The sequence below is a fragment of the Delphinus delphis genome, chromosome 15 (genome assembly GCF_949987515.2).
Source record: "Delphinus delphis chromosome 15, mDelDel1.2, whole genome shotgun sequence".
Lineage (NCBI taxonomy): Eukaryota > Metazoa > Chordata > Mammalia > Artiodactyla > Delphinidae > Delphinus > Delphinus delphis.
Window position 1 is genome coordinate 64,967,604 of NC_082697.1, and position 20,616 is coordinate 64,988,219.

At 38.8% G+C, this 20,616-nt stretch overlaps 2 protein-coding genes and 1 pseudogene across 4 annotated transcripts in view; all 3 read left to right on the forward strand.

Moving 5' to 3' along the window:
* The window catches only part of CCP110 (centriolar coiled-coil protein 110), a 29,074-nt gene extending 14,539 nt beyond the window's left edge, over window positions 1-14,535 (forward strand). For 2 of the 3 annotated variants that reach the window (XM_060031829.1, XM_060031827.1), the window contains 11 exons: window positions 1,701-1,831; window positions 2,841-3,018; window positions 3,577-3,716; window positions 3,965-4,081; window positions 4,418-4,519; window positions 4,704-4,820; window positions 8,182-8,255; window positions 8,814-8,876; window positions 9,552-9,611; window positions 10,098-10,183; window positions 12,541-14,535. In XM_060031829.1, the coding sequence (XP_059887812.1) occupies window positions 1,701-1,831; window positions 2,841-3,018; window positions 3,577-3,716; window positions 3,965-4,081; window positions 4,418-4,519; window positions 4,704-4,820; window positions 8,182-8,255; window positions 8,814-8,876; window positions 9,552-9,611; window positions 10,098-10,183; window positions 12,541-12,593 (1,121 nt within the window). In that variant the 3' untranslated portion in view covers window positions 12,594-14,535. The remainder of the gene's footprint in view (window positions 1-1,700; window positions 1,832-2,840; window positions 3,019-3,576; window positions 3,717-3,964; window positions 4,082-4,417; window positions 4,520-4,703; window positions 4,821-8,181; window positions 8,256-8,813; window positions 8,877-9,551; window positions 9,612-10,097; window positions 10,184-12,540) is intronic. The other variant, XM_060031830.1, reaches the window with a different exon arrangement.
* Window positions 14,536-17,031: 2,496 nt separating this feature from the next.
* The window catches only part of VPS35L (VPS35 endosomal protein sorting factor like), a 128,832-nt gene continuing 125,247 nt past the window's right edge, over window positions 17,032-20,616 (forward strand). Inside the window, exon 1 of the mRNA XM_060031838.1 lies at window positions 17,032-17,069. Within this exon, the coding sequence (XP_059887821.1) occupies window positions 17,053-17,069 (17 nt within the window). The 5' untranslated portion in view covers window positions 17,032-17,052. The remainder of the gene's footprint in view (window positions 17,070-20,616) is intronic.
* LOC132438046 (charged multivesicular body protein 4b pseudogene) lies at window positions 18,889-20,249 on the forward strand (annotated as a pseudogene).

Sequence of the window (20,616 nt, forward strand, 5' to 3'; positions counted from 1 at the left end):
TATATTGCTATGATGTCTTCCTTTTGGACTGTGGTTTCTAATATTTTCATCAGTTTGCCCTTTCATTTGTAATGAGATCTTCATGTAGTTGGCCCTTTAGTAAACACTTTAACACTAAATTATTAGAGAAGATATCACAAATAAGGCTCTGTGAGTAGTGTTTCAAGAGTGGTGTCTTTATTAATGAAAATTATTTCAAATTTCTGTTGCGTCTAGTGTTATATTAACAGTAACTTGTTAAAACATGTCTTCTTTATTACTCCTTACTTTGTTGTCATGGCTCATAGTTCTTCATTACTGATGTGGAAGACATATAAATCAAGTAAATTATGTTTTTAGACACAGACATTTCAACTCTAATTGATATGCATCCTCCTGAAAAAAACTTCATATTCTGTAAAATTGCACACTAAAAGTAACAAGGGTTATAGGAAAAATAGGGTTGGGTTGGGGCAGACTACGTAACACCTGTGCGACTTTATAAGCACTCTAATAAAAACAGTTGATACCTGAGGAGCCAGCTTGGCTTCTCCAAGTAGATGACACAGCAGGCTGGAAGCTGTCTCGGTGAATACCTAAAGTACACAGACTGACCAAGTGGCAGTTCTGGCAGTGCTTTCACAAGAGGAAGGCCGGTGCCTGTGAGATGAGGCCAGGCATGGAGGCAGCCGGCTTGCTATCAGAGTGGGCAAGGGCGGCAGTGCATCGTGCCGAGAGCTGCCCGTAGCTTGGCTGCCTGCCTCGGGCACACCTCCCAGAGAGGGATCCCCTGGACAGGCACTCATTTATAAAGTTTTTAAGGAGCTGAATGGACTCCAGTTGTTGGCTGAGTGGTCGAGTGGAGGGCCTTTTTCCTTTCTTGCTGAACGTTACAATTCAACTGCTTTTCCAGTCCCCCCTCCCCCGCCTATAAAAAAATTGCACGTGAACAACTGCATATTGTTGTAGCTGAATAAAATGTATTTAGGAACAAATTATCAGAATACCATGGCAGGTAGGACAACTATAATGCGCTTATCTTCAATGAAAATCATTGACTGTGTATTTGGAAAGAAGGATTCTTTGAATTTAGTTGAATTATAATGGATTCCTAAATATCTATGTGCTACATCTGTGTAATACTTGATATTTCAACATTTCAAAGTGTCACACCACTTTCTATTCAGTAAGTTGCATAGTCATACTGATTTAATAAATTTTTTAGTTAGTAATTAAAATATCTAGAATTTTAATATCCAGTCTTTTTTGGAGCCTCAAGCTGAGTAGCTTTATACTGTCAAAGCAACATTTATTTTAAAAAAGTAAAACAAAGCAAAAGTAGAAGCTACAATACCAGAGACCCTGGAGAAGGACAGGAGTGAAGAAAATAAATGGAGGTGAGATGCACATGAGAACCACATTGTGAAGTTAATTGGAGTAAAGAGAATTGGATGGAACACATAGTCTTGGCTTCATCAGTTCAGATCATGATGGGATCTGTCGAACGAGTGGGTTAGGGTGATGAGATACAGACCTTTAGTAGCATGAAATGAGAGGAGGGCAAAAGAGAATGTGATTCAAAGTGGGGACCTGGCTGTATCTTGATTGTACTGGGTCAGATCCAGGAATACTCTCTGGTCAGAAGCGTAATTTAAATTGATGTTATAAAACATCAGATATTACTAAATTTTCTAAATTTGAGGGGACATGTTTCTTTTCAGAAGGTGAGGAGATATTAAAAAGCAAGATGTTAGCTTTCGAAGAAATGCGGAAGAGACTAGAAGAGCAGCACGCCCAGCAGTTATCGCTACTCATAGCTGAGCAGGAAAGGGAACAGGAGAGACTGCAAAAGGTGAGGAATTAAAATGTAGGGATATAGGGCTGGTGAGTGGAGTTTTGGTCATGTATAGGACACTTATAATTGTTACCCTTGTGTATCTTAATCTAAGGGGGTTATTGATTTTCATACATGGAGAGGTTTTTTTTGTTTGGGTTTAAAAAAAAGTGACTTTGGAATTATCAGGTTTTTTTTAACATCTTTATTGGAGTATAATTGCTTTACAATGGTGTGTTAGTTTCTGCTTTATAACAAAGTGAATCAGCTATACATATACACATATCCCCATATCTCTTCCCTCTTGCATCTCCCTCCCTCCCACCCTCCTATCCCACCCCTCTAGGTGGTCACAAAGCACTGAGCTGATCTCCCTGTGCTATGCGGCTGCTTCCCACTAGCTATTGGTTTTACATTTGGTAGTGTACATATGTCCATGCCTCTCTCTCACTCTGTCCCAGCTTACCCTTCCCCCTCCCCATGTCATGGAGAGTATTTTTATTGCCAAAATGTGAATTAAAATATTTTGATCCTTATCTAAAAATAAATGCATAATTTATCAAAAGGATACTTAATTGAATCCTTGATTCAAAATTTGTAATATTTTTAAAAGGTATTTTGTAAGTAGATGCTGAAATATGCATTCTGTAAGAGTATATCATAAGAGGAAGGACACTTGTTTTAAGATTATCACATTTTAAAATCAATTAAATAAATTGTCAATTTTATTTGAGGGAGGAGAACCTGAAATAAATAATAATTTGCTGATAACCATACATACTTTTTTTTTTTTTAAAGAGCATTTATTTATTTATTTATTTATTTTGGCTGCATAGCTCACGTGCCTCCGCGGCATGTGGGATCTTCCCAGACCGGGGCACAAACCCGTGTCCCCTGCATCGGCAGGCGGACTCTCAACCACTGCGCCACCAGGGAAGCCCCATACATACTTTTAGCTGAGCCTAAAATACTATTTGGAGATGTAATTAAAAGAGCTACCATATTATAATAAACTGTTAATCTACAGGAAATAGAAGAACGGGAGAAAATGTTAAAAGAGAAGAAGGTGATTACAGCGGAAGCCTCTGAATTGGACATTAGCAATGCTGTGGACTTAGAATGGAGAAAGATAAGTGACTCTGGTTTACTAGAAACAATGCTGTCTCAAGTGGACTCACTCCATTCTTCAAATTCAAATAGTTCTGGTAAATATTAAAAAAAAATCCATTTCCATTTGAAAAAATTATCCTATAGTAAGATATTTTATTTGGCACACTTTAAAATTGTACCTCCTTTCTATAAGTCATTCCACATCCAACCCATGCTATTTGCCAGCTCCTTAGAAACTGGTGAAAAATGAAGTGATAGCAGCAGATCAAAGACCAATGAGCAGGTTCACGAGAAAAGCCACCTTAGCAAGGAAAATATCAGGAAATTTGACTCAGAGCCTGGTCTTTGTTCATTCAAGTAGCAGGTGATATTCTTCAAGTGATAACACAGTTTGCTATCTCCTTAGTGATCTTGAATTACATCTAATTACCCAGTCCCAATAAGAGCTTATCTTCACATCTTCAATTATCCTGAGATGCTGTTTGTGTTGAAAAGATCCATCTGGTGCATATGCTTAAAGTCCATAAATATTTTAAGTCTCCTATGGATCAGTTTCAGAGTTGTTATTCTTAATGAGTGTCATGTTTATTTGGATGTTCTGTGTATTCTAATTATTTGACATGAAGTATAATACTTTATGTATATTTCTCAAGGTTTCACAAGTTCTGCCCTACAACACAGCTTTGGTTCTGCAAGTGAAGTACCATTCTACCTCTGGGGATCATCAACTAGTGGCTTGACCAAACTCTCAGTAACAAGACCTTTTGGAAGGGCCAAAACTAAATGGTCTCAGGTGGGCAAACTTAAAGATACATGCATGCATGTCTGTCTATATCTTTTCTAAAGAGCTATGTTATCTTAGGTTATACAAGTGAGGCATAAATATTTTGCAATACATCAAAAGCTTAACTTTTATTAAAGATTAAACTACAAAGAGTAAACACACATAGAAGAATTTAGTCATTGTAATAGATTAAGAAAAACAATCTTGAGTATAATGCTCAGATTATTAAAATGTTGTGTCTATCTTATTTCTTCTAGGTTTTCAGTGCAGAAGTACAAGCAAAATTTAACAAAGTAACTGCAGTAGCAAAAGGATTTCTTACTCGTAGGCTCATGCAGACAGATAAACTGAAACAACTTCGACAAACTGTAAAAGTAAGAGGATTGTGTAAATTGTATTACATTTCTGTCTCAGTTTCTATCAGTGTTGTGACAGCTGAGTTGACAAATTAGTTCAGAACTTAGGCAGATCAAACATTTTTTAGTCACATAGGCTGTTTTTGAAATTGATTAATCTCATTCAGATAATTTTTTAAAATATGTAAACGAAGTAATTTGTGCATTTTTTTGTCTCACTTTAAAGTGAGTGCTGTTTGACTTCTGATGTAATAGTTTTGTGTTCTTCATTTCGTTTTGACTGAGAAAAAGAACAAAAGGAAACTCCAGTGATCATGAAATCTTTCTAGAAAAATGAAGGAGCATTTCTTTCAGGATACTATGGAATTCATAAGAAGTTTTCAGTTGGAAGCACCATTAAAGAGAGGTGTTGTTTCAGCACAAGATGCTTCTCTTCAGGAAAGAGTGTTAGCTCAGGTAATGCATGTATCCTCAAGGCTCTTAGGGAATGGAAATGTTTTATTTCTCTACCTTCACTGAACCACTGAAAGTAGGTTTCAATGAAAACTTTAACCTTTTTCTCTAAATAAGAGCATACGTAATACTACTGACCTCTAACCTCATCTTTTTAAATGGGTATATTTTCTTCTTTTGAACTTAGTTGCGAGCTGCCCTGTATGGTATTCATGACATATTCTTTGTAATGGATGCAGCTGAAAGAATGTCTATTCTACATCATGATCGAGAAGTTCGCAAAGAGAAAATGCTCAGGCAAATGGTATGTTACATGACTTTTAAACTAGTGAGTGAAAAAACCCCTCTATTTCTTTTACACTCACAAATTATTTCTGTTACCAAATGTGTGGGTTTTCCCCCCACACCAGATCTCTGACACCAGCTGGGTGTCCTACAATTCAATTCAGTTCTGATACCATCTACCTGGAGTTAGTATCAGATCCTACATGTCAAGGAGGCAGTCTTATGAGACTGCCCCCACTTCAGATGCCAATCTCATTAAATAAACCTTTAGGAAAAAATAGGAAAGAATTTTTGTACTTGTTTAGATACATATTAATTATACATGTTAATTCAAGGGTTAAGTATATTTTATTAATAATTATGTTGCTTCTGACCAACTAGCTATAAAGTGGGGTTCCCATGACTCCCTCCTCGGGTTTGAAAATTTTTCTAGAATGGTTCACAGAACTCAGGGAAACATTTGCTTACATTTAATGGTTTATTATATAATAAAGGATACAGTAACAGATACAGATGAACAGCCAGATAGAGAGATGCATAGGGCGAGGTGTGGAAGGGTCCTGAGAGCAGGAGCTTCTGTCCTGTGGAGGGTGTGTGCCACCTTCCCAGCATGTGGATGTGTATTTTAGGGTTTTTATGGAGGCTTCATCACGTAGGCATGATTGATTATTGACTCAATCTCCAGCCTCTGTCCTGTCCCCAGAGGATAGGGGGTGAGGCTGAAAGTTTCAAGGTTGTAATCGTGCTTGGTCTTTCTGGTGACTAGCCCTCATTCAGAGCCCACCAAAAGTTGTCTTATTAGAACAAAAGATACTTTAGGGAATTTCCCTGGCTGTCCAGTGGTTAAGGCTCGGTGCTTTCACTGTCGGGGCCTGGGTTCAAAAAAATTGCTTCTATCTCCTGGGAAATTTCAAGGGATTTAGGAGCTCAGTGTCAGGAACCGAAGTCAAAGATCAAGCATTAGAACAAAAGATGCTCCTATCACTCAGGAGATTTGATTAAAAGGGTTTTAGGAGCTTTGTGTCAGGAACTGGGGTCAAAGACCAAATATTAATAGGAACCAGGGGCAGATCAATCGATTGATTGATCTATCTATAATTACTTCACATTGAGGTTCTTCTGGGTTTGGTGTAATTGATACTAAATATCATTCTTTATTGACTTTAGCACCCATCCTACTATTCTTTTTTTTTTTTTAATATTTAGTTATTTCTGGCTGAGTTGGGTCTTCATTGCTGTGCACAGGCTTTCTCTAGTTGCGGCGAGCAGGGGCTACTCTTTGTTGTGGTGCACGGGCTTCTCATTGTGGGGCTTCTCTTGTTGCGGAGCACAGGCTCTAGGTGTGTGGGCTTCAGTAGTTGTGGCTCACGGACTCCAGAGCGCAGGCTCAACAGTTGCGGCACACGGGCCTAGTTGCTCCGCACGGGCCTAGTTGCTCCGCGGCACATGGGATCCTCCCGGACCAGGGCCCAAACCTGCGTCCCCCGCATTGGCAGGCGGACTCCCAACCACTGCACCACCAGGGAAGCCCCCATCCTACAATTCTTAAAACAGGTAGTTCCCAGGATTACCAATAATATTTAAATCTGTAGACAAATTTAAAAGAAATTGGCAAGAATTACATACTGTTTTTGGGATTAGATTTTTTTTTTTTTATTTTTATTTATTTATTTATTTTTAAATTTATTTTATTTATTTATTTATGTCTGCGTTGGGTCTTCTTTGCTGCGCGCGGGCTTTCTCTAGTTGTGGCGAGTGGGGGCTACTCTTGGTTACGGTGCACAGGCTTCTCATTGCGGTGGCTTCTCTCCTTATGGAGCACGGGTTCTAGGCGCACGGGCTTAGTTGCTCCGTGGCATGTGGGATCTTCCCGCACCAGGGCTCGAACCCGTGTCCCCTGCGTTGGCAGGTGGATTCTTAACCACTGTGCCACCAGGGAAGCCCTGGGATTAGATTTTTGAGTTAAGTGTTGAATATTACTTGGATGACTCATAAAAAACTGTCCGCTGCTCCTGATTGAATTTCCTTGAAACTGTCATGTACATTTTACCTCTTTTGGAAATCAGAGTTAGAAAAGAGGCTCCAAATTAATTTGAAAAACAGTTGATCCTTGAACAACGTGGAGGCTTAGGGGTGGCCCACAGTCAGAAATCTCAGTATAACTTCCGACTCCCCAACAACTTAACTACTAATAGTCTACTGTTGACCAGAAGTCTTACCAATAACATAAACAGTCAATTAACACATATGTTATATGTTATATGTATTATATACTGTATCCTTAAAATAAGTTAGAGAAAAGAAAATATTAAGAAAATCATAAAGAAAATACATTTATAGTACTGTACTGTATTTATCAATACCATAATTTATGTTGTCTGTTTATAAGATGAATCATGTCTGTTAAGTACCTACATCAATATTGTCTTATATGATACAAAACACTGTAGATGTTACATGTATTACTAACATTAGACATCAAAAATGAAAAGATAAAAAAAATGAAAAGATAATGTGAAAAACAAGTTCACATTTATTTACAGTTATAACAATGCATGCATTGATAATGAGGAAGCAGCAATATGTTTGATTTATGGGAACCTGGTGTAATCAATATGATTGCTTCACAGTAGCCTAGCCTGTACACTAAGGAATAAATTGTTATAATCATGGCATACGGTGTTGTCATATTCATAATACAGTATTGGAAACAGTGTTACATTAAAAAAAAACCCACATACCTGTGATGATAGGCTGTAGTTGAGAGAGAAGAGAGGGAGAGGGAGGCACAGAGAGAGAGATAGAGCGAGAGGCCTGCATACTGAATGGTAATGTAACTCTTTGAAAGCAGTTATAAAACAGTAAGAAAACTGACACATTAATTTTATATTAAATATCACTCACCTTATGCTTATGTAAGGATAGACTAGTATATACATATATTTTATGCATTCATGACATAAATTTTTTTTTCATATTTCTAGGTTATGTGGTTCATCTGTGAGTTTTTTAAAGTCATAAATCTCCAAAAAATTTTCCAATATATTTGTTGGAAAAAAACCTGCATGTAAGTCACCTGTGCAGTTCAAATCTGTGTTGTTCAAGGGTCAACTGTATATCAGAGTGTTGGAGATCTGTGGTTTGAATCAGTGATCTTAGTGTGGTTGGCAAAAGAAAAGCCAAATTTATACCATTTCATTGGGAAAAATAATTTTAATTATTTAATTAAAAAAATTAGACTGCTTCAATTGTAAAGACTAAATTAAAGTTCAAAATGCCAGTAAGAGAAGCTTTTCCATGCAATTTGAGATCATTCAATACTATACTTTAGTGGTATTACTGGTACCACTAGAGCTTTATGTTACTTTTGTATTTTAAAGGATAAAATGAAAAGTCCACGAGTGGCTCTTTCAGCTGCAACACAGAAGTCTCTTGATAGGAAGAAGTACATGAAGTAAGTTTTTTTCATGTCTTGTCATATTCTAATTTAATTATTATCAAGCCAATTAATTTTAAGCAACTGTTGGTTTGTATATTCAAATTAGAAATAAAGAATTGTTAACACTTCTGCAGCTGAGGTGATAGAAATCCCTTTATATAAATAGTTTTATTAAAATCAGGTGGTAAAATCTGATTTTATCTTTAGATAAATGTATTAACTAATAAATTGGTCAACATTCAACTTGTGTAATTGATAGCTAATCAAGTAATCTTAAAAATACTTAATCCTTATATTCAGTGTTAATTTTATATCTTTTAAATATATTCTTTTTCAAATATCCTAAAGACTTCATAGCAGGAAAAACTTAATGCAAATAATATTCTGAAACTATCCTATTAAAACTCTTCTTTCTTGAAATTTGTCTTTAGTATGCTTATTACAGCTCTTTCAGTAGTGCACCAACTTTGAAATGATGATTTGTTTCTGTCATCCTGTATCACATTTGTAATCATGTGTTTTCCCCCTTTCTAAATACATTATTTGTGTGTCCTTATTTTTATATTGTGTTAGAGCTGCAGAAATGGGAATGCCAAATAAGAAATTTTTGGTTAAGCAAAATCCTTCTGAAACAAGGTGAGAAAAATCACTTAGTCTCAGTAAGAGGCTATTTTTTAACTTTTAAGGAAAAGAAAATCTTATAAATCCCAAGCTTGTTTTTTGTTGGCTTTGTTCTACTTTACATCAGTAAATCTCTCCCTGTTGGGGTGGAGGGTCACAGAGTCAGAATCCGTAGTAACACCTGGTCATATACATGGTCATGTGCCAGACCAGATGTTCCTGGAGCTTTCTGTAGGACATGCTATCTCTGATGGAAATTTGAGCCCCGTATGTCCTGAGTTCAGTCTGCAGTCCAAGGGGTCTTTGATACTTACTTAAAAACCTTAGAAAGCTAGCTTAATGTTTCTGACGTGTTTTCTGCTCTTACAAGAGTGATGTTTTGTTTCTCAGATGTTTGAAAGGAAAAATTCCTTCTGTAAAGTACATAAATAAATTATCTAAAAGCACAAGGATTAATACTTGTGTTAGACATCTCTTTCCTGATAAAAAAACCGAGGTTTGTTCTCTTGGTGAGCAAATAAGCACTATATTAATACACTTTAATCAATTTGTTTTGCATTGTGATAATGTATAGGCCAAATCGTTGCATCGTTGACTTCTGCCTCACTGTTTCTTTCATCTGTTGAAAGAAAGTGGGGGAAAAACTGAATTTATCCCATTGAATTAATTTTTTATTTACCTTGTCAACAGAGTCCTTCAGCCAAATCAAGGACAGAATGCACCTGTTCATAGGCTACTGAGTAGACAAGGGTAAGAATTCAACACACATGGGTATTTAAAAATATTCAAATCAAGATTAGCTTTGAGAGGGATTAGCTTTTTATATAAAGGATAACTATTTTCAAATGTGATCTTTTTATAGTATTAGGAAGAGCTTTTAACGTTTTGTTCAAAGATAACCCTTTGATGTACTGTTGTGTATTAAATTTTAATTATCATCTTATGTTGGCGTGTTTTTACTTTTCATTTCATACCATTTTGCTCATTAAATAATGTAAACATCCACATAGTAAGTTCAACATCACCAAAGTGTTTCTCCAACAAAGCATAAGTCATGGTTATAGTCTCCTGACGAAGGGAAAGGTATAGTTTCTTTACTGTGCACATGCATGAGACTTAATTCTTTTCAAGCTTATTTGTGCTTTGAACGGTTGATGCAGTATGGTTGCTTTTTTTGAATGTTGAACATTTAGAACTTAACGCAAGTGACTTATTAATTTTTTTATATTCAATTAGAACCCCTAAGACATCAGTGAAGGGGGTTGTGCAAAATAGACAGAAGTCTTCACAGAGCAGAGTGCCTAACAGAGCGCCTGTTTCAGGTGTGTAGCAAACGAATTCCTGAAACCCATTCAATAGAAAGACGTGCACAAGCTGCCCCATGACCCAGGCCATACCAGCGGGATAGACTGTCTTTCCTTGCCACCATAATTTTGGCATATTCACCGTCATTCCTACTAGTGATCATTTGTATTAGTATTTTGCGGCAGTCAGGAGATCTTAGTGAAACTGTGGTTGCAATCTTGATTTCTGTAAATTCCATGGAGACACTATGTATTTTTTAATCTGAAAACTTCGTAGAATTATACATGCTTAACTCAGAAAAGTTTTTATAAATGAGTAAAATATAATGATCTGATGTCTAAATCTGTGCATGTCTATTCAGCTTTGGGAAAGTGTATCACCCAGGAATATTTGTATCTGCACATAAGGGGAAGAATTTCTCTCTGACCACAAGGTCACATGTGAATATGCCAAATGGGAGGGGGTGAAGTCTTAATCTTTTGCTCAATAAGAAGCTTGAGCTAAATTTCTCTTTATGTTCATTATTTGAGAATTATTTAAGGGCTAAGCCAAAAAGTGTATTTTAAAATCCTATTTATGGTGGCAAAAAGACAAATTCAGTGTTGAGCTAATGCAAAACCCTTAAGCTAATGTTTTAATATTTTTTAGGTGTCTTTGTTAAGACACTGTGATAACTCACCAAAAATTATGTGATCCATTAAAAATACTTGCAGAATGCTTTGCTTTAACTAGACTGATTTCTAAACATTTAAAAGAAACCTAATCACCAGGCAATTAAAATTAAATCTTTAATCAATTCTAGTCTTCTCATTAATACACCATTAGTCATATTTTAGAGCTTTTACTACTAAGTAATTTTCTCCAAATTAGGAGGGAATAAGCAACATAAATTTTTTCATGTTATTCACATAAGTTCAAAGAGGGAACAAGATATTGATCACAACTTTGAATTGATTGCTCACCTTTTGCATGTATATATAGTGAGTTTAATTCATAATGTTGAATATAGAGAGGATAATTTAAAAGGTCATCTTTTGGAATTCACTGTGAGTGACAGTCAATGGAGTTGTTTTAAAGGGGATTACAGAGCTGAAAATCCTGCTTATTCCAGAGGTAGAATCAGCTGGTTTGAAAGATAACCATTTGGAAGAACTCAGACCAAACATCAGACCTGTTGCTTGTGAAGTTACATGGAATTTTAAGACATTTTCCATTTTTCCTCGTTAGTGTTGTATATTGTAATAAATCCTAGCTAGTTGGCAAATCATTGAGGAATTAGTATTGCTTTGCCTAATGTTGTCTATTGCCCAAGTGACTACTCTCCATATTCTTTTCTCATGCATTTCATCTCCACTATTTGTCACCTGTGAATCTATAAGTAAAATAGCAACTACTGTTTCTATTCAGTAATACGCAACAGTATAAAGGATGAATAGGAAGTCATTGCAGTTAATGTGTACAATGAAGTTTAGTATCTAGAACTATTGTGGTTTAATTGCATTGCAACATAATTATTAATAAAAATGTACTTAACCCTTGAATTAACATGTATAATTAACATGTATCTAAACAAGTACAAAAATTCTTTCCTAATTTTTCCTAAAGATTTACTTATACGTGAGTGCATATTTAGACAATTGAAAAAGACTAAAGAATTTTATCCTTTTACATAAACTGAAAATTTGGCTTATGACTAAAATTCTACTATGAATCTCAACACAGGGATCCATAGTTGCTTTTGAAAAGATTATTCTTTCCTCCTTAAATTTTTGATGGCCTGGATTATGTTTCAAACAAATTTGAAATTATGCTTTGATATGACCTACATGGAGGACAAACCTTTTATTAAGCATTTTATAGAAAACTCATTTTTATGTTGATAGACTATCATATTCTTTAGACTGAAGTACAATTCTAAGGCGTTAAAGTTTGCTGCAAAGCAATTAAAGTTGTTTATAGTTTTTAGAAACTAAATTGCAGTCTCTGATCTCATATATGTTTTAAAACATTCATTTGATGTCTTGTGCTTGACTTAAGAGTTTATAGTGAAATTCAGAAATTGCTAATTAAAGCAGAGTAGGAGGTAGTAATGCAAAATGGTTAAGTAAAACAATGAATCAGGTAGAATTGGGTTCTCAGAGTTTCTGCTTCTAGCTCTGTTACTTACACAGGTGACTTACTCTCCTATGTCTCAGTTTTATTATTGTTAAAATAGTAGTAACAATTTTGACCTCGTGATTATTTTACATAAGGATTAAATATAATAATGTGTTTTGCTTAGCTCAGTGCTTGGTGCATAGTGAGCACTCATTAAATGGTATCATTACAGAAAAACTAACATTGAGAAATAATAATAGTTTTGCTCTATTTTTAGGAGTATATGCAGGAAAAATCCAAAGAAAGCAGCCAAATGTTGCGACAACTTAAGAAGACAACATTCATTAGGATAAAAAAGGGGGGAAGGGTTAGGATCCATATTATTTTCCCTGCTCACGACTTTTTATTTAACTCTGGACTCTGTTTACACAGGCAAAGTGATGCCAAAGGGCTGAAAAATCATCTGGATATTTTGGTCAGCCTGGCTAATCCCATCCCCCCCACCGAATTTTCCTCTTAATATCGGTTTCAGGTGAAGACAAATTAGTGTTTAGTAATTGGCTCATTTCTGTCCTTAACCTGCACAAACATAAGTTTGTTTTATTACTCAGGTGTCCGCTGAGAACCTTTTTGTAAACTTAAAGGACATTTGCGTTTATTTCTATAAAATATTGAAAAGGTGTGATAACTTATAAATAAGTTCTGAAATATAAATTTCATTAATCTCTGCACACTGATTGCTGAATTTGATAAACTAGATACTGTTCTGTTTGAGGGGAAATTATTGCAGAAGAATGTTTTTCCCCGGTTTTGTAACTTTGAAAACTCTGATTAATCTCTCATATTCTTGGACTTACAGTGTAACCACATAGGATAGAACACTTGCCTGTTGATTGTGGTCTACCTAAAATTCACCACAGGAGTAGCTGGGCATCACCATTTTGGTCATAGGTACACATTCCTCTCAGCAACTAGTTGTCTCACAGAAATGTTAGGCTTAATGTATGTTAATAATGTATGTTACCCTAGTACTATTAGAAACGTTTCTATTAAATTATAAAATCTTTCTGTGGAGGGTATAACAAATTTGGGGAAGATAGCACAATGTTCTTAAATGTAGTAGCGCTTCGGAATGAATGCATTATTACATCTATTTCTTTAAAATAGAATAACGTGTTGCATGCAGTTACATTTTCTATTTAGTCTGTTTATTTCTTCATAGTCTGCTTTTTTTAGCATGCTGGATTTAGGGGAGAATAAAGGGCTATACAATATGATAAATTCAGATTTTCAAATGGGATAATAATACTGTCTAGTTTAAAGTCTGCATTACATAAGAGGCACTAATGTTTAAGGTTTTTCATCACTTACATAATCATTTAAAATATAAACCAAAAAGTGTTACCAAGGGAACATGATTTTATGAAAAAGAATGTCACTGTTAATTTATCATGCCATCTCCAAAAGGGCTTTGTGCTTCTCACATAAAATTGGGAACATTTATGTGTACATTTAATCTTTCTAACTTAAATTTTAAAAAGATACTGGTATTTTGAAAATGCAGACTATATATATATATTCTTAATATTCTCTTAAGAATGTCGAGATAAAGATTGTTTTCTTCGATTTTCCATTCCATTTAAAATTTAACTTTTACATCTAGCTGTAGACAGAAAATAGTAATCTACTCTGGGTGTAAACTTGATTTTCTTTATTGAGATGTATCATTTATTTAATGAGTGAATCAGAAAATTAGAAATAGAACACAGTCAAAAATGTCTGAGTTACCAATTTATATTTGTGGGCAAAGTGTATCAAAATTATCTTAATATGATAAATTGTGCTTTATCATTCTGAAAACTCAGGATACAGCTTACTCAGATCTTGTGGGTCTTTCCAGTATGAAAGATAGATGCTAAAAGTTTTGTGTACAGTAATGCAAATTGGCTACAACAAATAGTATGTTTCAGAGATAAAACTAGTTTTAGATTAAGGATGCAAAACTTGAGTGTTTTTTTTAAGGATAAAAGCTTGTGTGTTTTATAAATTTTTTTAATGTTCACAGCTTTTTCTCATAAAAGTGCCAGACATTGTTTTGTGCTTTTAATGGATTTTTATTTATATATATTATTTTTGTTATTTTTTCTTTGAGTGGAATGTCCATGAATGTAAATTATATTTATTTTTATACTTTAATTTTAATTTTCACTAGTTTTGCTTCTAGGCAAAAGGCAAAATAAACTTTTCATCTTAAAAGAAATCTCATTTGATTTTTTATTTACCAAAGAAAGGACTTTTGAAAAGTATGTGGCCAAGACATTAATATTGTAATATGATAATTTTTTACAAGACCCTTGAAAGGTATATCCCACTATTTAATATGTAACCTGTAACATTAGCCCCCTGGCATTTGATTTTGCATGAGTTGGACTTTTCAGAGGGCAAAAGTTCACTGGAGCTGGAAATGTCTTAGCTGGATCGAATGGGAGAGAATGCTCAGGTTGAAGCTCACACCAAGCTGCTGACTTGCACAGCGTTAAGAATCCAACCACTGCTGCTGCCTGGTCATCTAATGTGAGCATAGTCCAATGGTCCTCATTTTTACCTCTTATCGAGGAGATACTACATTTGATAATCTACAAGGCAGTGTGAGAACAGCCTCTCCCTTTTCCAGTGGCCACCCTTTGCTCTTGTTTATTATGTACATTGACTGGGAACTCTTTATTACTCATACTGAGCTGAAAACAAGGACCCATTCTGGAGATGAAGATCTTTTTTTCTGTCAGGTGTCACTGTCCCATGAACAACCACACACAATCCCCCTCCTACCCCCAAATGAAGAGTAATAGTTATAAAAAAAAAATAAGCAAGTGAAGTTGGAATGCTATCTGTAACAGACCATAGTGGGCATACATGTAGGTTATAAAAATTAAAAAAAAAAAAAGACTTTCAGTCATGGAATGCAGCAAATCCGATTGGGGTATGGTGCAGTGGAGTCACATCGGTTAGGTTCTAAAGGACAGCTCTGAGAACAAAACCATGTCTAACCAAAATTATACTTGACAGTAAAATATTACCTTTTCACTTATTTATTTAATCTGTTCCCTTTTGGTCAGTTTCTCTATGGCTTTCAACGCAGTTTCTTGAGGTGGTTGACAAAGTTGCCACCAGAAGCGTGGTTTTGCTTCTCAGCCTATGGTGGGAAGACTCCCCTTTCACACTTTACATAACTTACAACAGCCTGTTTCAGGATTACCTCCATTATCTGTGTAACACACCTGACATGATTAAAGAGTTCAGAATCAGTGGGTGTGCCTGACTGTCCTGAGGAGCGCACGCTGTTGCTCTGCCGCTGCTTGTGTTCTATGCCCGTCCCCACCTTCACCACCCACAACGATCACAGCCCCTTCTGCATCCAGAGACCAGCAGCAGTGCCACCCAGGGACTTGTTAGAAATGCAGAAGCCCAGGCCCTGCCCCAGAGCTGAATCAGAACCTGCCTTTAAGATCCCCGGGTGAGTCTGTGCAATTCAAACGGGAGAAGCCCTGCTTTATGATACACTGCATCGTCTGTGGCCCTGGAAAGAAAAGCTCTGAAATCAGAAAGGTCACAAGTTACAATATGATTTTTCAGCCTGCCAAGTGAGTGATGTACTGCTTCAACTGAGTGCTGACCATTTGCCGGGCATTTGATAATCATCTCCCTTCACCTCGGTCAGAATTATCCTAACTTCACAGCTGAAGAAACTAGGACTCAGCGTGCTAAATAAACTGCGTATTCCGTTAGAGGGTTAGGGTATGTTCTACTGCCTTTTCCTGAGGAGATTTTTGAGAATGTGGTTTTCTGACCTCCTCCTGTCAGAAAAGACACTTCAAAGAAAAAGGGAAAAAAGTGAGGATCAGATGCCTTGTGATTAACCAACTGTTAACCAACAGTCACCCCCGTTAGATCTCCCCTGTTAAACTAGTAGTCAGGTCTGGAGTCAGGTCAAATCCCGGTTGCCGTAATTTCAGAGGTTTGCAGTGGGGAGTAAATGAAGAGTGAACGCAAAGTGCTCAGCACAGGGCGTGACACATGCTTACTATGGCAACCATTTAGTAAAATATCCTGTGTTTTTTTTTTTAATCAGAGAAAACTAGACTAGAGCACGGAAGTTCTGTAGTGGAAACGGACATCCACCTTCATAGAAACGTACGGCTTCGCCAAGTGGGGTGAAATGCTGACCCCGATTTCTCCAGTTAGTTTAGTTCCAGTCGAAAGCAGTCCCATTTGGATCTACGGCAGCCCTTAGAGACCCAGGTTGTTAGTCCTGGGAGGTGGGTACGGTAAGTGCCTAAATTCCCCGGTGCACGGAGGTGGGCGCAGTGTCTTGCAGAGGGGGCGTGGCTTACCCAGCCAAACTGCTAATTAGCCGCAAAAGCACGCGCAGGCTGGACGCTGTTCCCACCCCAGCCGCGGTTAGCGTCTTCTCTCCGCAGGTGTCTGGATTCTTCACCGCCTCCAGAGGGCGCCGGCTGGCCAGGCGGCCACCTGCCGCAAGTGCCAGCTCATCATGTCTGCGCTGCGGCACCAGCAGCCACAAGGCCTGCGGTGCCCTTCTTAATCATGGCCGCCCGAGCGGCAAGGCCCGTGCCTTGCGGGAGGGCGCCCCGCCCCTCACAAACATGGCGGCCCTGACCCTGCGGGGAGGGGCGTCCGCCCCTTACAAACATGGCCCCCTGGAGGGGCGTGGTCTGGAAGGGCGAATTGGACTGGCGGTGCCAGAAGTAGCGGTCATGTGACTGGGAAGATGGCGGTCTTTCCTTGGTAAGAAGGAAGCGGCGGCTGGGCTTAAGGGAGGTGGTGTCCTTCGTGGTTTCTGGGATTCTGTTTCTGTCTCGGTGTGTGTCTCTGCGAGGGAGTGTGTGAACTGCTTTCTGTTGGGTTTGGTGGAGTCTCCCACCCCATCTCCTGGTGGTCTTGACCACAGATCCCCGGCCGCTACCCGGGTTCAGAGGACCTCCCTGAAGCCGGACGGGTGGGATCTTGGTCCCCTCCTCCGCTACCTCTCCCCGCGCCTTCCACGCCACCCTCTCCATTCATTCCCTAAAAAAAGCTCAAGTTCCCCGGCCTCCGCTTTCCCAGAAGTTGGCGCGGGTTCTGGGGGAGCTGGCTGCAGAAAATGGTGGGCTCAGCTCTGGTCTGGACGACTCGGAAGACCTGGCAGTTTTCTGAATGACTGGGCTCATCTAGAGGAGACTTGCTTTTCTCATCTGTGAAATGGCTGCCATTCATCCTACTCTGTGCAGGGCCCTGCACTGGGCATTCACGATACACAACCCTCAGACGTACTCCTTGGCATCAAGGAGCTGACAGTTTAGTGGAGCAGGTAAGCTTCTGAATAGAAGGATATCCAAAGAAGGCATTGGGATTAGGCACACCTGGCGGCTTGGGGAAGGTTTGAGAGAGGAAGAGCCTTAAATTGGGTTTTGGAGGATGAATAGGAGGTCATCAAGAAGAAGCTAATGGCGCGTTCCAAGGCGGCTGGGCCTGTCGGCCTCTTGTGGCTGGAGTAGCTAGGAGTGATTGGCGCTTCAGGCTCCAGCTGCTTCTACGGGTGTGTGAAGAACCGGAGCAAGATGTGATGGTAGTAGTGGAATTATTTGGGCACGTGAGAAAGGGAGATTATTTTCTGATCTTTCTCTGCAAATGATGCAAAGTGGTTTACATTGAATGAGTGAGTGAGTGAGCAAATGAAAAAATATACAGCCCTGGACCTTAGAAATAATCAGATACATACTTCTGATTTTATGCTTGATAAACAGCGGTCTTTCTCTTGTTCCCTTCACATGTCTAACTCTTTAAGAGTCTTCCTTCAAAAGTCTCGGTATGCTAAATCAGGATTGGATGCCAGTGAGTTCTTATATGACCTGCCTTGAGTTTTCTTTGACCTAGTCATGCAAAACCCCTTTTAGGAAATCACTAAGGCTTATATACCAAAACATATAGCTTCAATGCACTTATCTGGCTGGAATTTTGTAATCAGAAGATCCAGGAAGATGCTGTTTAATCCCAGTGCATTTTTACCTTTGGTATACTTTACAGAGAGAGGTGCTGTTAGCCGTTTAGCATCTAGGGTCTCCACAGTTCCTAGTCTGACTGTGCTCTAAACACTTCTGTCTGTGGTAGCATGTGTTCATCTTTCAGTTTGCCCATAGACTTGATGCTTCTTAAGTTAAAGGGGCTGAGTTTTAACCATCATTGTATCTCCAGAGCCTGGCATGGAGCTTGGCAGATAGTAGGTGCTGAGTAATATTTATGGAATGAATGAGGAGACTGAGGAGGCCCTCAGAGGAGAAACGTGTTTCTGTCATTAAATTTGACATTTATCAAGCCTTTATCTTGTGCCAGTCACTGTGCTAAGTGCTGAACGTGCAACATCTCATCTCCTAAAAAACCCATTTTTCAGATAAGAAAGTGGAGACAGAAAGATGAAGCAGTTCATTTAGCCTTGTAGCCTGCAAGGAGTACTGAGGTTTGGAACTCAAACCTGTGATCTTTTTTTTTTTTGGCTGCGTTGGGTCTTTGCTGCTGCACGCGGGCTTCAGTAGTTGCAGTGCACGGGCTCAGTAGTTGTGGCTCATGGGCTCTAGAGCACAGGCTCAGTAGTTATGGTGCACAAGCTTAGTTATTCTGTGATATGTGGGATCTTCCCAGACCAGGGATCGAACCCGTGTCCCCTGCATTGGCAAGCGGATTCTTAACCACTGAACCACCAGGGAAGTCCCAAACCTCTGATCTTAATCATTATTGTCATATGGCCCTACAGTCTAGGTCCTGGGCTGAGATTCCTGGGTAGCAGGGTTCCTGAGTCCTGCTGTGTTGTCATGGGTCTCCCCAGCATGCCTCTTCTCACCCACACATTTTGTTATTACTGACCTCACCTGTGAGATGTCCAGTGCACTGTGGATTACATTTCCTGTTCAGTCCTATGGTCATAGCACTGTTAAAAATACCATTCTTTGGAGTCAGAATTTCTACATCATTTTAAGACTCTATTGGGGAGGGGGAGTATATTGTGATTGGGGGATAAAAAACTGTGTGGCCAGATTATGTCATTAGTAATTAAAAAGTCACTTGAGGGCAAGGGCGGCCCGACCCCCCAGGCGGCCATCCAGAGGCTTCGGGACATGGAGGAGATGCTAAGTAAGAAACAGGAATTCCTGGAGAAGAAGATCGAGCAGGAGCTGACAGCCGCCAAGAAGCACGGCACCAAAAACAAGCACGCTGCCCTCCAGGCACTGAAGCGCAAGAAGAGGTATGAAAAGCAGCTGGCACAGATCGACGGCACACTGTCAACCAGCGAGTTCCAGCGAGAGGCCCTGGAGAATGCTAACACGAACACCGAGGTGCTCAAGAACATGGGCTATGCCACCAAAGCCATGAAGGCTGCCCACGACAACATGGACATCGATAAAGTTGATGAGTTAATGCAGGACATTGCTGACCAGCAGGAACTTGCAGAAGAGATTTCAACAGCTATTTCAAAACCTGTAGGGTTTGGAGAAGAGTTTGACGAGGATGAGCTCATGGCAGAATTAGAAGAACTAGAACAGGAGGAACTAGACAAGAATTTGCTGGAAATCAGTGGACCGGAAACAGTCACTCTACCAAATGTTCCTTCTATATCCCTACCATCAAAACCCACCAAGAAGAAGGAAGAGGAAGACGACGACATGAAGGAATTAGAGACCTGTGCTGGATCCATTTAACTGGTCCAGCGCGGGCTGGGCCCAGACAGACTCTGGTGGCCTGCAAGGCGGGCAGGCGCGTGCGTGTGTGGGGCAGGCAGGCCGTGGTGCAGGCAGGTTCCATCGCTCTCGAATCTCCCTCCAAAGCAGTAGGGCTGCATCACTGCTCACTCTGCATAGCATGGTCTGCACCCAGTGGTACGGGTGGGGGGCTGGGAGGTGCCTGCTGTTTATAATGTTGAATTTCTGTAAAATAAACTGTATTTGCAAATCCAAAAAATAAAAAAAGTCACTTGAGAATTAAAAAGCAGTTATTGGATTTCGGTATTTCCAGTATAAGGAGATTAATTTGGTAACTGGTAGTAGGATTTCTACACATTCATGTTACCCAATGTAAATAATTTAAAAATAGGGCAGTGTCAACCTTTAATGTGCATATCAGTCACCTGGGGATTTTGGAGAAATGCAGACCCTGATTCTGTAGGGGTATTTCAGTACTCCCCAGGTGATGCTCTTGTTGGTGATCTGTGACTCACACTTGGAGTAGCCAGAGGCCAGACCAAGCTAGGAGTGGAGGTATGAAATGTTGGCCTTTTTTCTGTGGCAGCTGCCAAGGAGCCAGA